This window comes from Amborella trichopoda, chromosome 4, assembly GCF_054954075.1.
Source record: "Amborella trichopoda isolate Santa Cruz 75 chromosome 4, AtrichopodaSantaCruz75HAP2 v2.0, whole genome shotgun sequence".
Classification (NCBI taxonomy): Eukaryota; Viridiplantae; Streptophyta; class Magnoliopsida; order Amborellales; family Amborellaceae; genus Amborella; species Amborella trichopoda.
Window position 1 is genome coordinate 1,008,375 of NC_142339.1, and position 21,506 is coordinate 1,029,880.

Here is a 21,506-nt window from a genome sequence, read left to right on the forward strand (position 1 = left end):
TAATTTTATACTAAACATGTATTGCTATACTAGATGACATAAAATATCAATTACAAATGACTAATATTTAGTTTTCTTTAGATATTTTACGGTCCTTTCTTTTCATTTTTTGTTTTTTTTTTTTGTTTTTCTACATTATATCTCGAGAAAGTAATATCTACTTTTTTTTTTTCAATTTTTTACATTTTGAAAATATTTTCTCATCTTCCTTAAGCATGTCCAAATCTTTGAGTACATGTTACCTAACATTGATTCAACTTTCATTCACATCTCATTGCTCATTCACTTTTGTGAAAAACATAGCTATGTAATGGTATCAACCCTACGAGAGAGAACTTTCTTGTGCAAATAGTGCTTGAATTATACAAGTTTTTGCTTGTACTGAGAAGGAATGATGTGGATGATTATTCTATCCATGGCCCTCACACAAGCATGTCCCCATCTCCTTTTTACAAAGAGGAATATGACAGCTCCTCAAAAACCAATAGCATAGCCCAAAACAACACAAGCATAAAATATTGGAGTTCTATCCAACCATCCTTACTCTCCATCTCGGCCTTCTGTGTTATTTGATGTACTTGAAGCATTGTCTGATACGGTGGTGGAGCATCCCACCTTTTGAAGAGAATGTAACTCGTTGTTCCCACCGAAAGAAATCTCATTGAATGTACAAACTTGGGTCCCACGTGGTATCCAACCTGGGAGACTGTTATTTGCGATGGAGAAGATGGACAAAAAGGTCAACCTTAGAGACTGTTATTTGCGACGGAGAAGATGGACAAAAAGGTGAGTTTTCCTAGCTGAGGAGGTATTTGACCAGAGAGCTCATTGTGAGAAAGATCCAAAGTTGTGATGCTCGATAACTCTCCAATGGAGTTGGGAATTGGCCCAGTTAGATGGTTGTTGGAGAGATTCAATATCTCGAGTGCTTTCAATAGCCCAATTTCTGGTGGAATTAGGCAACTCAGCTTGTTGCCAGACAAAATCCAACCCAGTCATGTACACAAGAGAATTCCTAATGAAACTGTACATCTATCCTTTGGCAAAATTGGCCTCTTCTTCTATAGATAGGTTAAATCTGTTGTCAAAAGTAATAATAATTGACTGACCACGATGAGTTCTAAACCCACCGGATAATGCACAAATATTATGAAAGCAAGGTGGTATGGGACCATGAAGGTTATTTTGAGCAAGATCCAGAACAGCCAGTTGTTGCAGTTGACATAAACTAAATGGAATTCCACTCATAAAATGATTACCTCTTAAGTTCAATAGTTCCAAATATGTTAGTTTATTTAATTCAGTAGGAATAGCACCGGACATATTATTATTTGCAATATTTAGAGCCACTAGAGACCGACTACGCAATAAGAGATTCTCAGGAATGGTTCCATTCAATATGTTGCCATCAAGATGCAATGATTCCAAGCTGGAAATGTTAAAATATTCAGATACCAAAGGCCCCTCCAAGTAGTTGTTAGACAATCGTAAATATTTTAGTTGATATCCACGAGTTAGATTACAAGGTAGTCTTCCAGTGATTTTGTTGTTTGATAAGTTCAAGTTTTCAAAATGATAGGTTGAGGAAGGCAAATTTCTGGTTATCTTATTTGTAGATAAATCTAACATGTCCAATAGCTTGAGGTCGTTGATATAATCAGCAATGCTCCCATGAATAGAATTGTTCGAGATTTTCAATATCTTGAGACTTGGAAAACAAATGGAGAAGTTCCCCACTGAGTTTATTGTCTGAGATATTCAAATGCTCAAGGATAGAGGGCATGTTCGGTAAAATAAGGGGTCCCGAGAAAAAATTCCCACTCAAACGTAGTCCTTTCATAGATTGAAGTAACCAAGGGGGAATAGGCCCTTGAATGTTGCTGTTGGAGAAATCAACATCATCTAATCTTTTTTGTGTGGAGAGGAAGCTAGGAATACTTATGTCAAACTTGCTCATATCGCATGAATGCATTTCGAGGATCTTAAGTTGGAAAGAATGAGTGTCATTCGACGGCAAGATGGTCAGGTTAGTGTTATCAGAAAGGGAGACTCTGTGAGTTTAGATAGGTTTGAGAAGGTGGAGAATGAGAAATTACCCAATAAATCATTATCAATGCGATACAATGATTCCAACGAATGAAGACGGCCGAGCTCCTGGGGGATGGAACCCCCTAAGTGATTAAAGATGAGGCTAAGGCATTGAAGAGCAGAGAGGTTGCCGAGTGTTGGAGGTATGCTGCCTACAAGTTCATTGCCATTTAGCGATAGTTGATGAATGTGGGTGAAGTTGCCTAAACAAGAGGGTATGGTCCCTTCCGATTCACTATCATTCAGTTCAAGGTTCTCCAGAAATGGCAGGGTGCACAAAGATGGAGGGATGCTCCCATTAAGTTGGTTATTATTCAAATTGAGTTGCTTAAGATGCTGCAAGGTTCCCAAAGCTGAGGGTATGCTTCCATGGAGCATATTGTCACCCAAGGTCGGTAATTCAAGTGAAGAAAGTAGGCCTACCTCCTTAGGAATTGACCCCTCAAAATGTAAATGTAAATGTAAATCCTTCAAGTTCCTTAATCTCGATAGCTCTGCAATCACAAGAAGCATAAAAAAAACATGAACTAAGTCAATGACAAGAATTTTTTGTATTTCTATAGAGGTGAATGTAAATTATCCAATTCAGCTCTCCTACAAATAAATCTAAAGTACACCCATGACTCTACCTTTCAAGGGTAGCTGGCCACCTAAATTGTTGTAACCCAAACCTAAATGGCTCAGCTGATGCAGTCGAGCTAAGGAAGTGGCATTCAGAGGCACTATGTCGAAGTCGGCTTACCCTTGAACGGTAGATAAATGCAGACTCACGACATGAGAAGTGGTGGTATGGCACTCCACTCCGTTCCAAAGGCAACAGTTGAGCCCCTTCCATGACTCAAAATATTCGACCCCTTTCGAGGTGTCATTTGGGTGGATGAGAGAAGCTTTGAATTCTAAAAGGACCAACCTCTCATCCTCATGGCACAATGGCAAAGAATAAGCAGAGGAATTCAGACAGGTAGTGAAAAATAACAACATCAGCAGTGGGAGAGGGGAGACAATGGAAGATGTAATGAATGTAAAACTGCAGTAGGCCATGATTTATGATGCAGTGATCCACTTCAACTTGGAATGATTGAGGAGGTATTCTCCTGATATTTATAAGGGGAAGAGAGTACAATGAAATTTCTCATTTTGCAGGAAATGGCGCATTTCAGTTGTTTTCTGAATAATGGAGAGAGAGAGGAACCTAATCAGAGAAAAGACAAGTACTTAAAGCGTGAGAAAACCCAAAGCTTTTTCTTGGGCCACAACATCACACTAGTGACATCCTTACTTTGCCCCAATTTGGAATCGCTCAGATTAATCCCTGTAAGTTTTTTTAAAATTTATTTTTAGAACTTGAACTTGGAATTTTGTTTTGCCTAGTAGTGGGTTCGGGCAATAATTTCTTGATCGGTCTGTCTGCATCAATGAAAGTCCCATTACTGGGATCAATATTTCTCATGGAGATCATGAATATAAATAAATAAATAAATAAATTTAAAAATTAGAAATAATAATTTTAGTAAAAAACGTTTGCATCGTTAATTTCTATTGTTTTTAAACTCTTTTCTCTCTCGTCTCTCGAAATATTGTTTTATGAGAGAGAAAAGAGAGATCTTTCTCATTTCCCAAGTTCACCGTGAGATACATTCCATGTAGAAAGACGTAGGCTTTCAATTCCTTAAGTCTGGTCTTTTGGTGAGAAAGCCACTAGGCAATAATTGTTCTCTTTGTGGAAATGGTCTTTTATACAGATAGAGCCACTAGGCAATAACTTTTGGGCCTGGTTTCTATGGGCCAAGCCTGCATACGAAGAAATGTTGGCTTATTAATAAATCTATTTTTGAGATGGATTTTTGGATTTAATTTAATAACTTTTGGTCTTGGATTCTATACAGCCAAGTCCGCATACGAAAAAATGTGGGCTTATTGATAAATCTATTTTTGAAATGGATTTTTGGACTTAATTTCTAAGGACATGTAATTTCTAAGATATAGATCATGAATATGAAAAAATAAGTAAATTTTTAAAACTAGAAATAATAATTCTAGTAATAAAACATTTGGACCTTTAGTTTTCATCTATTGTTTTTAGATGGAACACCTACTTGCATCTTTAAGATAGATGCTTTACACTTTCTCGCATATGTAGAAATGTTGTCAGCCCACGTGAAACAATTTTCCCTGTTGAAATGGTCTTTAGAGAGATGAGTCACCAGATAATAACTTTTTCTTTGTGAAAATGAAAAAAATCACACCAAAAATTCTTCTCAATAATGACACCTTTCTCTTTCTGCATTAAGGACATAATATTTCACACATAAGGCAATAATAAATATTTAAAAGAAATTATAAAATTTAATTGTCAATGCACGAACCATACAAAATACTAGTGTTAAAACCCAAACGATGGTGAACAATATATAGGAAAAATGAAACTAAACTATCTACCTAGACACTTAGTCATGTTTATAAACCATAGACCTCATCAAGTTACATAGCTTGTATGAATTTGACTGAAAAATATAAAATAAAGAAAAAACAAGAAAAATGCATATCTTTAGAGTTGACAGAATAATTTAAAGATAGAAAAGTAGAGACACTGAATCCAGATAACCAAAAGAGAGAAGGACGTACTATCTTCACAAGTGTTGGATTACATAACTTGATTTAAAATCTCAAAAATATAGGACAACATGTTTAGATAGTGGTACTTTTGAAGCCATAAAAATGGGAGAGGAAAAGATACTTACATGGCACAGAATTATAGATGGGAAAATCACCAAGAAAATTAAACTATCGTGGGTTTTTTTCCTTTTCTTTTTTTTGTAAATTAGTTTTCATGATTGCTTTATGCTTTAAAATACAAATTTTAATGTTTTTTTACACTTTAAAAACTGTTTATATCCAAACTTCATATTTTTAATACCTTTAATATTATCTATACTTTTTAATTCATTAAATAAATTAGTTAGTCTTTTCTTTTCAATATATATAATATATATATATATATATATATATATATGTATATATATATATTGATATTTTAATTATTTTTAATTACAATTTGATTAATTTTGATTAATTAGACTATTTTTAATCATTAATTTTATAAAATAATTAAATAATTTTTGCTCTTTATCATGGGTTCTATATTTAAATGTTATCAATTGTGATACTTGTCATAATTTTTAGGCGCACAGAAATATTAATGGATGTTGTTAGCTCAATCTACTGCCTTAGAGTTAAATATGTATTTTTAGTTTCTATTACTTTTAATTGTTATTGTTCTTTTATATTTATTATAGTATTAATTAGTTTCTTATATTTATGCTAAAAGGTAAACTTAATTTTTATAATTTAAAACCTTTTTTAAAAAAAAAAAAAAAGCGCAATCAAATAAGAAAAACCGTAATTCTACTAGGACTTTGTGCATGTATAAGAATAAAACCATGGCTTACAAATGATTCAGTAATTCAATGAAACTTAAAGCCATCCAATTCGAAATTTAACAAACAAAGGTGTTTATGAATATTTAGGCATAAAAAAATACCTCTTTTAGTGAAATTTTTGAGGTGTAATTTAATTTGATTGTTTAGAGCATTGACTCTATATAGACATTTACTTTTAAATTTAGGAAAAATATCTCTTTACCCCTTATTTTTTACTTCTATTTCTCATCAAACCCAAGGTTTGAAAATGTTACTTGTAGTATAAAATCTTCATTTTTTTCTATCTTACAACCCCTATACATTTTTTATCATTAATTTTTGACCCACACAAATACTAAAATGACACCTATCTCTCAAAGCACACTCTCTAATCTCCATTTTCCTCTCTTTAGTGCCTAAAGTTAACCCTCTCTACATCGTCATTGTCTCCTCTCTCTCTCTAAAAATAAGATCACAGACTCTCTAAAAAACCCAAAACACATCTCTCTCTCAAGAATCACTCTCTCTCTCTCTCAAACCTCAATTTTTCTCTCTCTAATACCCAAAGTGCATGGACCTACCCTATATTGTCTCTTTCTCTTCTCTCTCAACAACAGATATAGTCTGATTAGAATCCATTTTGCTAAACAAGATTTAAATAAAAACTGTCCGCATGACCTATACCATTGGAACTGTGGGCGGTACAATTTCCACCGTTGTATCATCTTTTCTCTCTACTCCCCTCTCTCTCTAGACATTTCTAAAGGAAAAGCAATGTGATATTTTTTAATGGTGCGAGAAATTGCAAAGGCCTAGTGAAGGGTAATTGGGTTTTTGAATTTCATGTTTTCTCTCACGTTCTCTCTGTTATTTCTAAAGAGAGAAAGGGAGAGGTTTTAAAGAGAAGGGTATATAGGTGTTTGAATTTCTTGTTTTTTTCAAGTTCTCTGTGTTACCTTTTGAGGAACGAAAGAGGAGAGAGAATAGGTTTTGTTTAGTTGCTGCTTTTTTTGTAATTGGATATGGTTTCAGAGATGCAACAATGGCTTCCGCTTCAATCCCCATCAACAACTCTGACAAAATCCCCATTAGCAACTATGACAAAACCATCCACCCCAAGAAGAATAAGGTTCTCCCTTTCTCTCTATATATCTCTCCCTCCATAATCTTCTCTCCATCTTCAAACTCGGGCCTTCTCTTTCTCTTTCTATAAATCTTTTATGCATGGCGAAATCAAATCATTATGGCTTCTCTCTCTTGTTTTGCACAGGTTCATCGTTCAGCAAAACTAAAGTAATGCAAGGTCGATGCTCATCGTGAACAATGGCTAACCCAAGGTTCCAATTCTTTTACGGAATTAAGGATTTTCTCTCTCTATAATTTTTGCAACACGCATTTCAAAAGCTTCTCCAACTTCATACACATTTATTCTCTTTCATAAAAATGCATGAATTCATGTTCCTTTTAAAATAATTCCATTGCTGCTTTATATAGAACAGGGCACTTTGCTGTTTTTTGTTTCTACCGGGAAGAATAATGTTACCAATGAGAACATTATTTGACCGTCTTTTGTTTTTATAGGGAAGAACCATGTTCCCAATGGCAGTGGTAATGGACATTCATGGTCTAATGCTTAAGAGAAGATAAAGATTTGAATGAATTACCAGAGAGAGAAGGTTTGAATGATCTACCAGAGAGAGAAGAGAAAGTAGACAAGGAGATGATTGGAGGACTGATAAAATCGAAGAACTTTAAAAGAAATGCAGCAGTTTCTTAGCAAGTAGCACAAGCAAGAATTCAAGGAAAACCTGAATGGTAGAGGTTACACACATATCAAAACCTAACCAAGCTGGATGGATTGTAGATAGAAAAAAACCCTAAAACTATAGAGATGGAAGGATTACAGAGAGAGAAATGGAGGTTTGAGAGAGAGAGAGACAATGATTCTAGAGATAGATGTGCTTTCCATTTTTTAGAGAGCGGTTTTATTTTTAAAGAGAGAGGTGACAGTGATTATGTAGAGAGGGTTAACATTGGGAACTAGAGAGAGAAATAGAGTGTTGAGAGAGAGAGTGTGTGTTTTGAGCAATAGGTATCATTTTAGTATTTGTGTGGGTAAAAAATTAATGATAAAAGGAATATAGGGGTTGCAAGATAGAAAAAATGAAGATTTTATGCTACAAGTAACATTTTCAAACCTTGAGTTTGATGAGAAATAGAAATAAAAAATAAAAGGTAAAGAGATATTTTTCATTAAATTTAATTTATACAATTCAAATAATAAATATTAAAAATAATTTGTTTGGCGCATTAGGACTTCGAGGTGTGGTCTTAAAAGATCTTTTTAAAAGAAGGATGAAGTTTCTATATGGCTTAGGCTTTATGAAAACAAAATAGAGCCTCACCTTAAATCCTCATCTGGAAAGCACTTTCTGCATCGGAAATTTTTATAATGGCTCTAACATTAATTTTCAACAACGACAATAAAATTTAAAACTCAACAAATACTTTAGATCTTGTAGATCTATGAATACTTATTTTTAGGGTGAAATGGATGGTCTAAATGATTTGTTTCAATATACACTTTTTTAGAATTGGAAATCTTAATTTTTTTGTACAATCATAATGTTCAAGCAGAGATGATGGATTTAAAAGTTTTTCAATATTTGAATTACAAATTTTGATGAGTTATGAGGGGCGGCTTTACATGTTTTGATAGGGCTAGAGGCTTATTAAACCATTTTCCTTAAAAGAATATTTAAAATTATATAATGAAAATGGTTTGATAGGGCTGCAGACCTATCAAAATAAGTAAAACCTTACCTCATAATTCATTGAAAATCACAATTCAAGTATTGAAAAACCTTTACATTGATCATCTTGAGCATATTAGTTGTGAAAAAAATTTAGGATTTTTAAGTTCTAAAAGTTGTGTATATTGTAAGAAATTATATTATATAATTTCATGTACCAAAACTAGATATTTTTAAAAGAAAATTTGAAATATGGAAAAAGTTTGTATAAGGTGTCAACTTTCTACTGTACAAGTAAAGTACACAGAAAAGCCCACGAGAGAAGGTTGTTACTATGCTGGAAAACCCTCAAATAACTCTTCTCGACCTCGAGATTCAAATATATATAAAAAACTGTTTCTAGTCCCAAAAACAGGTCATTTTCTAACACATTATTTGGACCGTCTATTTTCAAGATTTCCAAATGTTTATAGATTTGTTTGGTGGTCCCTATTTTTTGAACTCTAAATCTCTTAATTGGGGGAAACCATAGATTTTCATAATATTGAAAGGCTTTTATGACACCGAAATTGTACTTCCCATTAAAGGTTGACACCTTATACAAACCTATCCTTTGCATACTTACGTCTCTCATGATTTTGAGTGCAAACTTTTAATGTGGTTCGTATAGAGCCGAGGCTCTAAACAATAAAAGTAAAGCGCACATTCAAATAGTGCCGAAAGATATTGTTTTAATACTGAAAATTTTTTTGATGGCTTGAAAATTTGTTTTCATCTCTAACTTCAAAAAGTAGCTGATCGAGTAGATCTATGAACACTTGAAAATCTTGAAAATTGATAGTCGGAAAAATACATTACAAGATACACTATTTCTAATGCTTGAAATCCATTTTTTCTCCTATCCATACATCTTGAGATATATTGATGGTCAATTTGAAGGTTTTTGGACTTCAAAATGACCTTTTTAGTGAATTTTTGAGGTGCGCCCTAAATTGATTGTTTAGAGCCTCGACTTTATATAAATATTTTCCTTAACAAAATATACATATAAATAACAGGGCCCGTCCCAAAACCAATACTCTTTAAAAAGACGCGTAATAATTTTTTTGAAGATCGTTAAAAAATTGAAATATTTTGGTTTGTTGCAGCTGTACACACACCCAACCGAGTGGTTATCTGGAGACAGAATATTACAGCTGCATGTAAAAGCCGTTAGTATCGTGTTAAGTGCGTGTTATTGTTTAATTTACAAGTAACTACAGTAAGAACTGTCATTAAGATAAACAATCACGTGATAATTATATCATTATCTATAGAGAAAGAGAAATGTTCTAATAAGAGAGAAGGTATAAGGGAGAGAGAGTCTATTCCAAAGGGGGTGCAGCTTTAACTCAGACAAGAATCTCGGATTCTGTAATTTCCTTTCAATCTCTTATTAATAATTTTTCTGAATTTCTATAAAAAAAATCAGCATTCTAAGCTTCCAATCTAATGATATAAGAACTAAAAATTAGGAGAAAATGAGATCTATATTGAGCTCAAACCACCTGACGAGCCCAAAAATATAGGAAACAAAATAAAAAGCAAAAAAATCTTAAAATAGGAACCTTATACACCGTCTAAATAAAATGACATTGTAGATTAATGAAACCTTATTTCAAAAAATAAGGTTGCAAACTTATATTTCTTTTCCCCATATTTAAAGAATTTTCAAGTAAAATTACACAATTCCCTTTCCCCCAAAAATACAAATAGTATGCCTACCAGTCACAAAACCCCCCTTCCACTTTATTGAACAGTAATTGTAAAATGCTTGAAGGGCAAGATTTAGGTGTTGAATGACTCAAAATATAAATATCTTTTTGAAAATAATCACCTGGTGATTTGTAGATGAATATCGAAATTTCAGGCAAAAAAATAGTCCCAAGCAGTTATCGTAGTCGAGGGAGTTCATGTATAATATATGCTCCAATGGGAGCACGCTAACACAAAAGCCTTCAAAATATCATCACTATAAAGTAAAAACTAAACTTCATTTTATGGTACAAATACTTTATTCTAATTTATGAACTTGACTTTGCCGTCTATGTTGGATGACCAAATAAAAAATTTAAATTAAAAATATATATAGACTGAATATTTGCCCCAACAAATGGAGTTCTCTCCATATTTAGCGTTCGGTTTAACTCATATGGTACAAATACCTTATGTAAATTTATGAATTTAGGGCCTGCAGTGATTTTCCCAAAAAAAAATCAAAATCAAAATTTTTTATTTTTTTGTATTAAAAAAAAAAAAAAAAAAAAAAAAAAAAACTAAGCTTCCTCCGCATTTCTTTTACCAAACAAAGAAAGCTCTCTCCATATTTAGCGTTTTGTTTAACGTACGCCTGTATTCTGCTATCGCCACGCGTCCACATCTGAAATATCTGTTGTGATCTCCTATTTCGTCTCCACCATTCATTGCACTCGGGTGGGTCCCACTCCTATATAATTCCTTTCGGCCTCCAATAAGCGCTCTTTGTTGGCCTACCATATGTATATAAAATTGTACTCACCTTATATACTCCACTCCTTACATACTCCAGAGAGAGAAAGTGTATGTCCCCAAGGAGCAACCTGCCCGTTCTACCTGACGGGCAGCCTTCCCTCACATGTATACATAGAGAGTCTCATCGCATAAAGAAGCCTTCGCCACTGCCCGAAGTGCCCGTCTCGTCTACGATAGTCCGGCCTGGACTACCGGGTACAACAACACAGTATAGAAAGCCGGTCATAATACACACCTACGCTCCAAGAATTATAAAGGCAGAGCCCCATGAGTTTATGGCCATTGTCCAGAGGCTCACCGGAAAGGAGAATTGCGACCATGGTTCGTGCCAGGCGAGGCAGGTTTCCGGTGAGGGGAGCCGGAAAATGGAGAGTCAGAGGAGGCCGCATTTCCCAGCCAATTCTTTGCCGGAAATAGAGGTCATGGGTGGGACACTAGAGAATTGTGGCCCACAAAGCATAATTGAATTGATTGGGGAGCACGTGCCTGAGGTTCCACGGTTTTTCCCAGTGGCCGGAAATTATGATAATTCAGGTGGGTTCGGGATTCCAACGAGCTTCCAATCAGGTTTTGAGCAAATTCCAGCAGTGAATTTTACAATCGGGGATTGGAACGGTGACTGTGACGGATTCACATCTCTTTTTGCATCGACGAGATAAATTCATACTTTATTTATTTATTTATTTATTTATTTATTTATTTATTTATTTATTTAATCTATTTATTTTTTGTAAAAAATCATATTTTTTTTCAGGTGATTGATTTGCCGGGCCTTTCGAAGATGGCGAATTTTTTTCAACCAGATTCGAAAATTTTGAACATTTCTTCCAGAATAAAATTTCCATCATATTCTTTGATTTTCTATTCACTCATTGTTTAGAACAATAATTATTTATATTTATTCATTCTTTAGAACAATAATTATTTTTGTTCTTCCTATTGCTGATATTATTAGAATTCAGTCAGTAGACAAGTATCAAAGGTTTTCATTCAATTTTCAACATTTTTTTTTTTTTTTTTGGCCATTTAAACATTTTCGGAATTAAATTTTAATTCCTGCAATAATAGTAATTATTTTTTAATTGCTTAAGTTTTGTTAAACCTAGACACATCTTCAGTGACAAGCCTGGCAGCAGTGATTCATGAGAATCATTGTTCTCACAAGCAGCATGAAAACAAGCCGCATTTGTTTGCGGCATTGATTGGTCACGCAAAATTTCAGTGACAAGCCTGGCAGCATTGATTCATGAGAACCATTGTTCATGAGAACCATTGTGCGGTATTGATTCATGACAACCATTGATTCGTAATAACCATTGTTTTCACTACCGGTTCATGAGAACCAACCTGTACAAAGACAACGTTACTTATTCGTGATTATCTACATTCATCAATGATATATATATTGTTTCCACGTTCTGAGTCAAAATATCTCTCTCATTCTTTTTTTCATAAAATTATTAATTTTAATTTTTAAATATTATGTCAATATTGATAAAATATTATTGTATTAAATTTTAATATTTATCATTAATATTATAATTATTTTATTATAATATATTATTGCAATAATAAATTTTAATAATAGCATATAATATCAATGTATTATTATTATATTATTATTTATGATCTTAATATGTTTATATCATATTAAATTATTATTAAAATATTTTTATTTTATTATAATATTTATTAATATTATGATGTTTTATAAATATTAGTAAAATAATATATTTATTATAACCACAATTTTTAGATGTTATAATAATAATAATAACTATTAAAATAAAATGTTGATCACTTTAAAGAAGTAAAAAGTCACTTATTGTATGGCATTTTAATATTTTTTATTAAATATCATAACCATGAATATTTTTATTATTTTGTAATAATATAATATTATAATATCAATATGTTATTTTTATTAATATTAAATAAATATTAGTAACAAATATTATAATAATTATTATCAGTATAACATTCAGATATTACAATAATAAGGGATTATCTATAAAGAGATTATTTATGAAGTCACATTCATTCTCACTCATTAGATGTCAAATTACATCTATTCAATGTTCTTACCACCGCCCATTTTAAAATTTAAGAGTGATCTCTATATACAAAAGGTGGATAGTCTATTGGTAGATAATCTATAATAATAATAAGTATCATTAGAACAAAAATGTCGGTAAAGAAATAAAAAATAACTTTTAGCCTTGTAATTTTAAGTATTTAATGACATTTAGTCCTTCCCTATCAAATCTTTCTCTATTCTTAATAAATCTCTCTTTTCTCTCTCCTCCCCTAATATTAATTTCTTCCACTCTCCCTATGTATTAATATATTTGTTCTCTCTCCTCCTATTAATCTCTCTCTCTCCTCTCTTCTCTCTCCTTTCCTAATAAATTCAAACCCCCTCGTATCTCTCTTCCCCCATAACTCTCACTTCCTTGTCTGTCTCCCCCTCATCCTTCACTCTTTTCTCTTTCTTCCTCATATTAATTTGTCTCTTTCCTCCCCATATTAATCTCTATCTCTTTTTTTTAATAGAGCAATGACCCTATGAGATCCTCCCACACTCATTAAATGCAGCACAAATGTATGTGGGACGGTCTCATGGGATCATTACTCTTTTTAACATGGGGGAGGAGATAGAAGAGACAGTATTGTGGATTGGATTTATTAAAAAGGAAGAGAGGAGAGAGATTAATATAGGTGAAGAGAGAGACATGGGGTTTGGAGTTATTAAAAGAATAAGAGTTATTAGGAAAGAGAGAAATTTATTAGGAAAAAAAGTACGATAAGAGTGAAGAGAAAAAGTAATAATATGAGGAGACATGGATTTATTAGGAAAAGAGAGAGCAAAGAGAGAGATTAATATGGGGAGGAAAGAGACAAATTAATAGGGTATGATTTCATGCAACCGTTGTATAGTAGTGCAACCATCTTCAAAAACTATGTTAGAGACATTTGTTTGACACAAATTTTTAAATGTACACTCTTTTCATTATGAAGAACAATCGCAAAAAAGAAAATTTTGAAAAAATGCTCTAGAAAGTTTTCATTCTGGCCCAATTAATATAAGCCATCCATTTTATTGAGATGGTTAGATGTAGGCCTCAGAAGCATTTTTTTAATCCGAAATTTTTTATATAGTGTTATCATAATTAGATTAATAATGCTAAAAAATTAAAAAGTGATTTTGAATTTTTCAAAGTCTAGATCTTGAAATTCATCAGATGGATGGTTGAGATTCATTTTTGGATGGGTACTAATTTTGACCATACCTAGGGTGCAAATTGAAAAAAAAAATTTGTAGGATTAATTATGAGGATGAAGAGAATGTGGGTGCAAAATTTGGGGTCATACAAACGTCAAAAATATGATTACCTAGATGTATCATTGCATTATACTACTATATAACTGTTGGATTGGATCATTTCCCTAATATTATTACATATCTTTAGTTGTATCTTCCCATTTGTTTTAAACGTTCTATCGTTATAATTGTTCCTTTGATTTGATAATATTTAGTGCTATTGTAAAAAAAATATATTAATATTATCATATAACTCTTGTGTAACTCTTCTCGCATTTTTCTCTCTTCTCCCCATATTAATCTCTCACATTAATTCATTTCCTAATAAATATTTTTCTTAATTTATTTTCTAATATATCCAAGCCCATCTCCCTCTTCTCTCTCTTCCATATTAATACTCTCAGGTAACACTCCTCTCTCTCTCTTCACTCTCACTCTCACTCTCACTCTCATATAACTCCCTTTCCTAATAAATATCTCCCTCTCTTTTTTAACAACTCGTGTTTCCTAATAACAAGTTCCACACATCTATTTCTCTTATATCTCTCCTTCTTCGTATTAATCTCTCTCCTCTCTCTTTTCCTAATAAATCCAACCCCCAACATCTCTCTCTTGTCTCTCCTCTCCCTATACTAATATTCTTATGGAAGCCTTTCTTTCTCTCTTCATTCTCTACTCTCATTTAACTCTCTTTATCTCCCTTCCGTAATAAATCACCTGCTCTGTCTTCTAATAACTCCTACAAAGTCCCTTAGTCTCTCTTTTATCTCTCCTCCCCTATGTTAATTTCTCTCTCCTTTATCTTATTTTCTAATAAATCTCACTCTCTCTTTCACTCTCTCTCTCTCTCAATACTTTTATCTTCTCGTATGCACATAATAAAGACATATGTGCAGTTGGCATACAGATGCATCCGTAGCTATAGAGGTATAGTGGACTTCCAAATTTTATCATGGTTATAATTTTGATATAAAATGTTCTTAGAATTATCTCAAAATCTATTTTTATATCTAATAATAAAATTTTAAATTTCAAAAATGGTTAAAATCAAGTAGATCTATAAACATATGAAATTCTTGAAAATGGACGGTGTAGATAATATGTTGTATAATGCACTAGTTTTGTGACTTTTAATCTTTTTATTTTTCATGTTCATACATCTCGATGTCGGTATGATCAATCAAAGGGTTTTCAACATTAGAACCACCTTTTCCGATGGATTTTTGAAGTGCATCCGTAGTTCTACATTACAAGGTTGCATCCTTATATAAACTTTTTCCTAAAGACAATTATGTTCTCTACGCCAAATTCGGTCACGTATTTTGTTTTATATATAGATACGACCTCTACCATTTTCTTTTAATATTATTTGATGTTTGGAAGATTTGAGGATACCTCTATAACATTTGATTCCCTTTGAGAATGGTTGGTATTATTTGATGCCGAAACGGTTGGATTAAATTTGTGAATAGTAGGAATAAATTTGTGAATGGTAGGGACAAATTCTTTTAATATATTACTAAAAAGAAATTCAATTAGCACCATTACTATTTTTGTAGCAGCCAATCGAGATATATGCTATGATTAGTGTTGTATGATTGATATCATTGTATTAATAATTACTTCATACTTACATTATTTCATCTAAATCCAATTGAAGTATCTTGATAGGATGATCAAGAAAACTAATCTATGGTGAAGTATGGTTAAGGGTATTGCATCTTAATGCATGTGAAGTATGCCTTAATGAATTATATATATATATATATATATAGAGAGAGAGAGAGAGAGAGAGAGAATAGGGTTGAGGTTATGGTGGTAGCACCATTTGTGCGCTAGCTAAAGTCTACGCTTCTATGCTAACCTAATGCATTAAAAAACCACTACCGATTTCAATAAACGGGCAGGGGTTCGTCATCCTTATTGAATTACCCAAAAAAATTAATAATTTTAAGAAAATTAACTTTAATGAACTAATATATTTATTTTAAGAAAGTTAACTTTAATGAACTAATATATTGGATATTAACATCAGTAAAACCTTGTCTTGCAATTAGCATTGGTAAGACCCTACATAAATTCTTCTAAAACTATGTTTTATAGAAAATATTTTTCAATGATAAATATATATATCAATGTTTAGTATTAAATATGATATACAACACAAGTGTATGTTACTTACTAATGATTATTATCTATTACATATTAAGCGTATGTATTTACCTCCTACTTTTATCTCCCCTTCTACTTTTCTCTCTCCAAATATGCAATTAATATAATTTCTATATCTTACATACATGAATAACATAGGGGTGCAGTTGGCATACGAATGCATCTGTAGCTGTTTGTTGTTTTCTCTCTCCTACATACATGAATAACATAGAGATACAATTGTCATATGGATGCATCTGTAGCTGTAGAGGTAAGATGCACCTTCAAATTTTGTCATGTATATAACTTTGCTGTAAATTGTTCTTAAGATTATCTCAAAATCTATTTTTATAACTAATAATAAAATTTTCAATTTAAAAATAATTAAAATCAAGTAGATCTATAAACATATGAAAATCTTGAAAATAAATGGTGTAGATAATGTGTTGTAAAATGCACTATTTTTTAGACTTAAAATCTTTTTATTTTTCATGGTCATACATCTCGATGTTGAGATGATCAATCAAAGTGTTTTTCAACATTAAAACTATTTCTTCCGATGGATTTTTGAGGTGCATCTGTAGTTCTACATTATAAGGTTACATCCTTATATAAACTTTTTCCATAACATACATTTGCAACTCCTTCTTGCCCTATCTCACCTCCTTGTTTCTTTTCTCTCCTACCTGTATGAAAAACATAAACATAAGTAACTATTGTTTTTAGTATGGTGTTATTTTGTTAGTGTGATCTCTTTCTCCTGCATGAAAATTTAATTAACTCTCTACCTCCCACTTTTATCTCCTCTCTCTCTATTTAATTTACTCTTTCTATCTCTCACATTTTTCCCCCCTCCCATGTTTTTCTCTCCTATTATGTAACATACAATTATTCCACTATAATAACAAACAATTAATTTCTCTTTCATAACTCCCTCCTTAAATATCTCCGATAACCTCTCTCCTTTCTCACTTATCTCTCTCTCACTCTCTCCCTCCCTATTTATCTTTAGAAAAAACATTTCCTTCCTGTAATATCTCTTATCTCTTATTCATTTTTCTCTCCTTATATTCTCTCTCTGTTCCTAAATCTCTCACATCCCAACCCAAAAACCTATTTAACCATCATGTAAAAGGCTAAAACTCTGACATCCCAACCCAAACACCTATTTAACATCATGTAAAAGGCTAAAACTCTTACATCCCAACCCAAAAACCTATTTAACCATCATGTAAAAGGCTAAAACTCTTACATCCCAACCCAAAAACCTATTTAACTCAATTTATCTTATGGGAAAGTCTCTCTTTGGTTATTTTGTCACTCTCTAACCGGTTTTCTCTCATGTAAAAAGTTATAACCCTCACACCCCAACCCAAAAACCTATCAAACCAAATTTATTTTACGAGAAAAATCTCTCTTTTGGTTACTATCTCAGTCTCTAATAGATTTTCTCTTTCCATCTGTTACTTCAAACCATTACAATGCTCCTAACTAAACCATCTATGTTTTTTTCTTACAAGTTTATTTCTTTAGTGATTTTTCAACGGTCATTTTTGTAAAAAATATTTTTCTAAGAAAAAGGTAGATGGTTCACTATCTTTCTCTATCTCTATGTAGTATATTTTTAAAGTTATAATGTAATTTTTTTATCATAAAAAATAAGTGGTTTGTGCTCACTCATTCTCTACATATCTTGTACTAATCGAACATAATAATAATCACAACAACAACAACAACAACAATTATGACAACTATAGTTTTTATATATATTTTAAGAATAATGATCCTATGAGACTCTCCCACATCCATGTGTGTAGTCTAGAAAAGTTATCACATGGGTGTGAGAGTTGACTTTTTTTAGAGATATGTGTCAAATTTAATGGTGATCCTTTGGGCTCCTACACACATAGGTGTGGGAGGGTCTCGTAGGATCATTACTCATATTTTAATTATAATTTTTATATGTTATAATTTTCTGACTATTTGAACATCATATTAGTTTTATAATTACATTATTATATTTTAACAAAAAATATGTGATTAATTATATATAAGATTTATTTATATTTTGTGAGATACTTGAGTAATTTTTATTTTCAAATTATGAATTTTTATTCCATCTCCTCTAGATTTCTCTCACTAATTTTCATTTGCACTATCTCTCTCTTGATTCTTTTTTTTAAAATAGCATTTTAAATTTTTTTGGTAACTTTATTTTGTTACAAATAATGTTCTATTCTTCTCAAGTTATTGAAAATATCATATTAAATTAATATTTAGTATCAAAGCCATAATTATTTAAAAAAATTATTCAATTATGAGGATAAATTCAATGATTTCTAAAACCATGTTTAGTGAAAATATTTTCAATGAGAAATATATTTTAGTGATTAATATTAAATATCACGTGCATTACACATGTATATTACTAGTTATATATAAAGCGATAGGAGGTCCTTCTTTATAATGTCACACATGTCCTTTTATATTCCTCATTTACCTTTTTTGTCTTTAAATAATTTTTACTTTGTCCTTATCATTTATTAATTAACACCATTATTATTCAAATAAGATGTACATGTGTTTATAAATGTTACTCTTTGGCATGTAACTTATCATTTCTGATAGTATCATTTATTACAACATAGTTATTCATGATCATTTATGATTTACTTGTAAAGCATTTATAATAAATATTTACTCTCTCTGCATTTCCCATCTCTTCCACCTAACAGATTCTCTATCTCTCTGTCGTTCTCTCTCTCTCTCTCTCTCTCTCGTAAAATGACTCATTATTATTTGATTTTTTTTTCTTATTTCTATGGACACTTCTTTATTATAAAGATGCTAGTTAGAATTTCATTAGTAATAATCATTATGAAGCAGTATTTAAATTTTAATTTAATGTTACTAATCCATTCTAATATTATATTGATAGGCATATAAGCTTGCATATAGCTATTCTATTTTTTACAATGTAATTTATCAATAATTGTTTAAACTAACTACTTCATTATAACAATTAATAGTCATAGTAACTGTTATAGTGTACAAAATCATTTTAATCATATATCGAGATCGCACTCATTTCCTACATATCATGGAGTTTTTATAGCAGAAATCCTTTTTATATATCTCTAATTATGCATAGCTTTAGTGGGATATCTCTAATTATGCAGTAGTAGTCCGATCTTGATCGGATAGCCAATAATACCACAATTGGCATCAACTATTTTGTCATATCATAATTAATATATGATATTGTTGTTGGACAGGACTAGAAGGTTGTGTCTCAAATTAAATAAATTATACAACGGATGGAGATACATAGAAAGCTCGCTAATATTTCAATGCTAATTGAAATACTGGTATTAATTGGTTTTAGTTTGTTAATCCTCCAACTCACTTAGAAATAGGTAAAGTCTTGAAATTGTTATTTGATTTCTATTTTATTGTGTTCATAATTAACCTTATGTTGTTAAAGATTAAGGGTTGGTTTTTTAAAAAAAAAATTTAATATTTGGTTTTAGTTTGGTGATTTTCTTTGGTTTTTTTTATAGATAATACACATTGGAAATAAGGACAATAAATTTAATTAAACGATTTTATTTTTGCATTAGAAAAGTTTAAAAGGTTAACTATGAAGAAAGGAAAAGCGAGATCTCCTTTAATCTTCTCATACTAACATTCGGCCAACTAAGAAAGACCTCCTCTAATATTCAAATTTCATATTAACACTTTGGCCTGAGATATAATAATAAATATTAATCTATTTTGAATTAATGGAGAGAAGAAAATGATCAAATGTTCATTGAAATAGAGGGAGGGAATTATATGTATCTGTACTAGCGGGAGCATGTGCATTATAAAATAGAATATTATAAATTAATATTGTACAAAGTAAAAAAAATTGCTTAAAATCAATATACCTCTTTAGTCTCATCCAATGCCTTAACATATTTTGTCATCCAATGCAATCACTAAGTTTCTTCACTAAACAAACTTATTTTCAACTTTTAGTTTTAGAGGTTAGTCTCAAAAATTAGTGGGAAGTTATATAGGGAAATGCATGAAAAGCTTACAACACAAAACATAAAAAAAATAAAAACTTATCACAAGAAAAATATGTTATTCCAAAACATGTCATATTAATAGCATGAGATTCCAAATTAAGAGTTAAAGCATACAAAAGGTTTGACATGTTCATATGCCCTACACATGTAAATTTAAACAATATGTTAGTGAGGTTACTATCTGCATTATATTTTAATAAAGGAAAAATGTATGTTAGTGAGGTTGTTATTTGCATTATATTTTAATAAAGTAAAAATGTAGGTGTCAAAAATAAACAATGGTCAAAATTAACAATCCCCAATGTTATTTTTTGGGTAGACGATCCACCACCAATTCAAGCTTTGTAGCACTGGATACTACCATTTGTGTCATTATGAATCTCATGATTTATTGCCACGATATTGTGGACTTCCATCAAAATTTAATTTTTTCTGGAATTCTACTACCCTCGATCACACTATCCAAGTATGTTGTCGGACACACTAAATCATACTCAACCCCAGACCATAGTCCAACCTTAAATAGTCCGAGAATATGCCAAATATCTAGAATATCCCATATTAGGAAGCCAAATTTCCTTAGAAATTCCCATTCTTTAGCTTAAGAAACCAAATCATCCATAATATTTAGTTTTATTACTTTAGTAGTTTTTTTTTTTTTTTTTTTAATTTCACATTACCTAAGCCAACTCGGTGCCCGATCTGCAAAGAATAAGTATTTTAAAGCTAATTTCTCAGTAGATTTGATTTTGACAAACCCACCTCTCTTGACTCTTTAAATATTAATTTTAGACAAGATATTAGACATATCAGACCTTGATTAGTCTAGTTAGTTTAAAAATTGTATGTAAATACATATCTATCTTATACTTTGTGTAGTCTGCAACTATATTATATAACAAACTCAAGCGTGAAACTGTAAACACATATCTATCTTATATCTTGCACAAGGAGCAACTGTGCACAATCATTAACTATATTATATAACAAAGCCAAAATATACATAGTATTCAACTTTTTCATTATATTACATCACCCATCCATTATGTAAAAGTATTGCGCAATATGTTCCCTTAAAGAACATACTTTACACTTGATCCACAAGAAAAAAACGAAAAAAAAGGACCTATTTTGTAGTATATTATGTACT

At 31.3% G+C, this 21,506-nt stretch overlaps 1 protein-coding gene and 2 long non-coding RNA genes across 3 annotated transcripts; 2 read left to right on the plus strand and 1 right to left on the minus strand.

Annotated features, from left to right (window-relative positions):
* The first annotated feature begins 2,844 nt into the window (after nucleotides 1-2,844).
* LOC148782176 (uncharacterized) lies at nucleotides 2,845-6,841 on the plus strand. Its single transcript, XR_016053703.1, has 3 exons — nucleotides 2,845-3,402; nucleotides 6,540-6,636; nucleotides 6,778-6,841. It is a non-coding gene; the product is annotated as an uncharacterized LOC148782176 (long non-coding RNA).
* Nucleotides 6,842-10,781: 3,940 nt separating this feature from the next.
* LOC148782177 (uncharacterized) lies at nucleotides 10,782-12,224 on the plus strand. The gene is made up of 2 exons (XM_088864197.1): nucleotides 10,782-11,344; nucleotides 11,565-12,224. Exons 1-2 carry the CDS (start codon nucleotides 10,861-10,863, stop codon nucleotides 11,570-11,572), a joined length of 492 nt encoding a protein of 163 aa, XP_088720323.1. The 5' UTR covers nucleotides 10,782-10,860; the 3' UTR covers nucleotides 11,573-12,224.
* Nucleotides 12,225-16,729: 4,505 nt separating this feature from the next.
* On the minus strand, nucleotides 16,730-20,314 carry LOC148782178 (uncharacterized). Its single transcript, XR_016053704.1, has 2 exons — nucleotides 20,213-20,314; nucleotides 16,730-16,969 (listed from the first exon to the last, which is right to left on the minus strand). It is a non-coding gene; the product is annotated as an uncharacterized LOC148782178 (long non-coding RNA).
* Nucleotides 20,315-21,506: the final 1,192 nt, after the last annotated feature.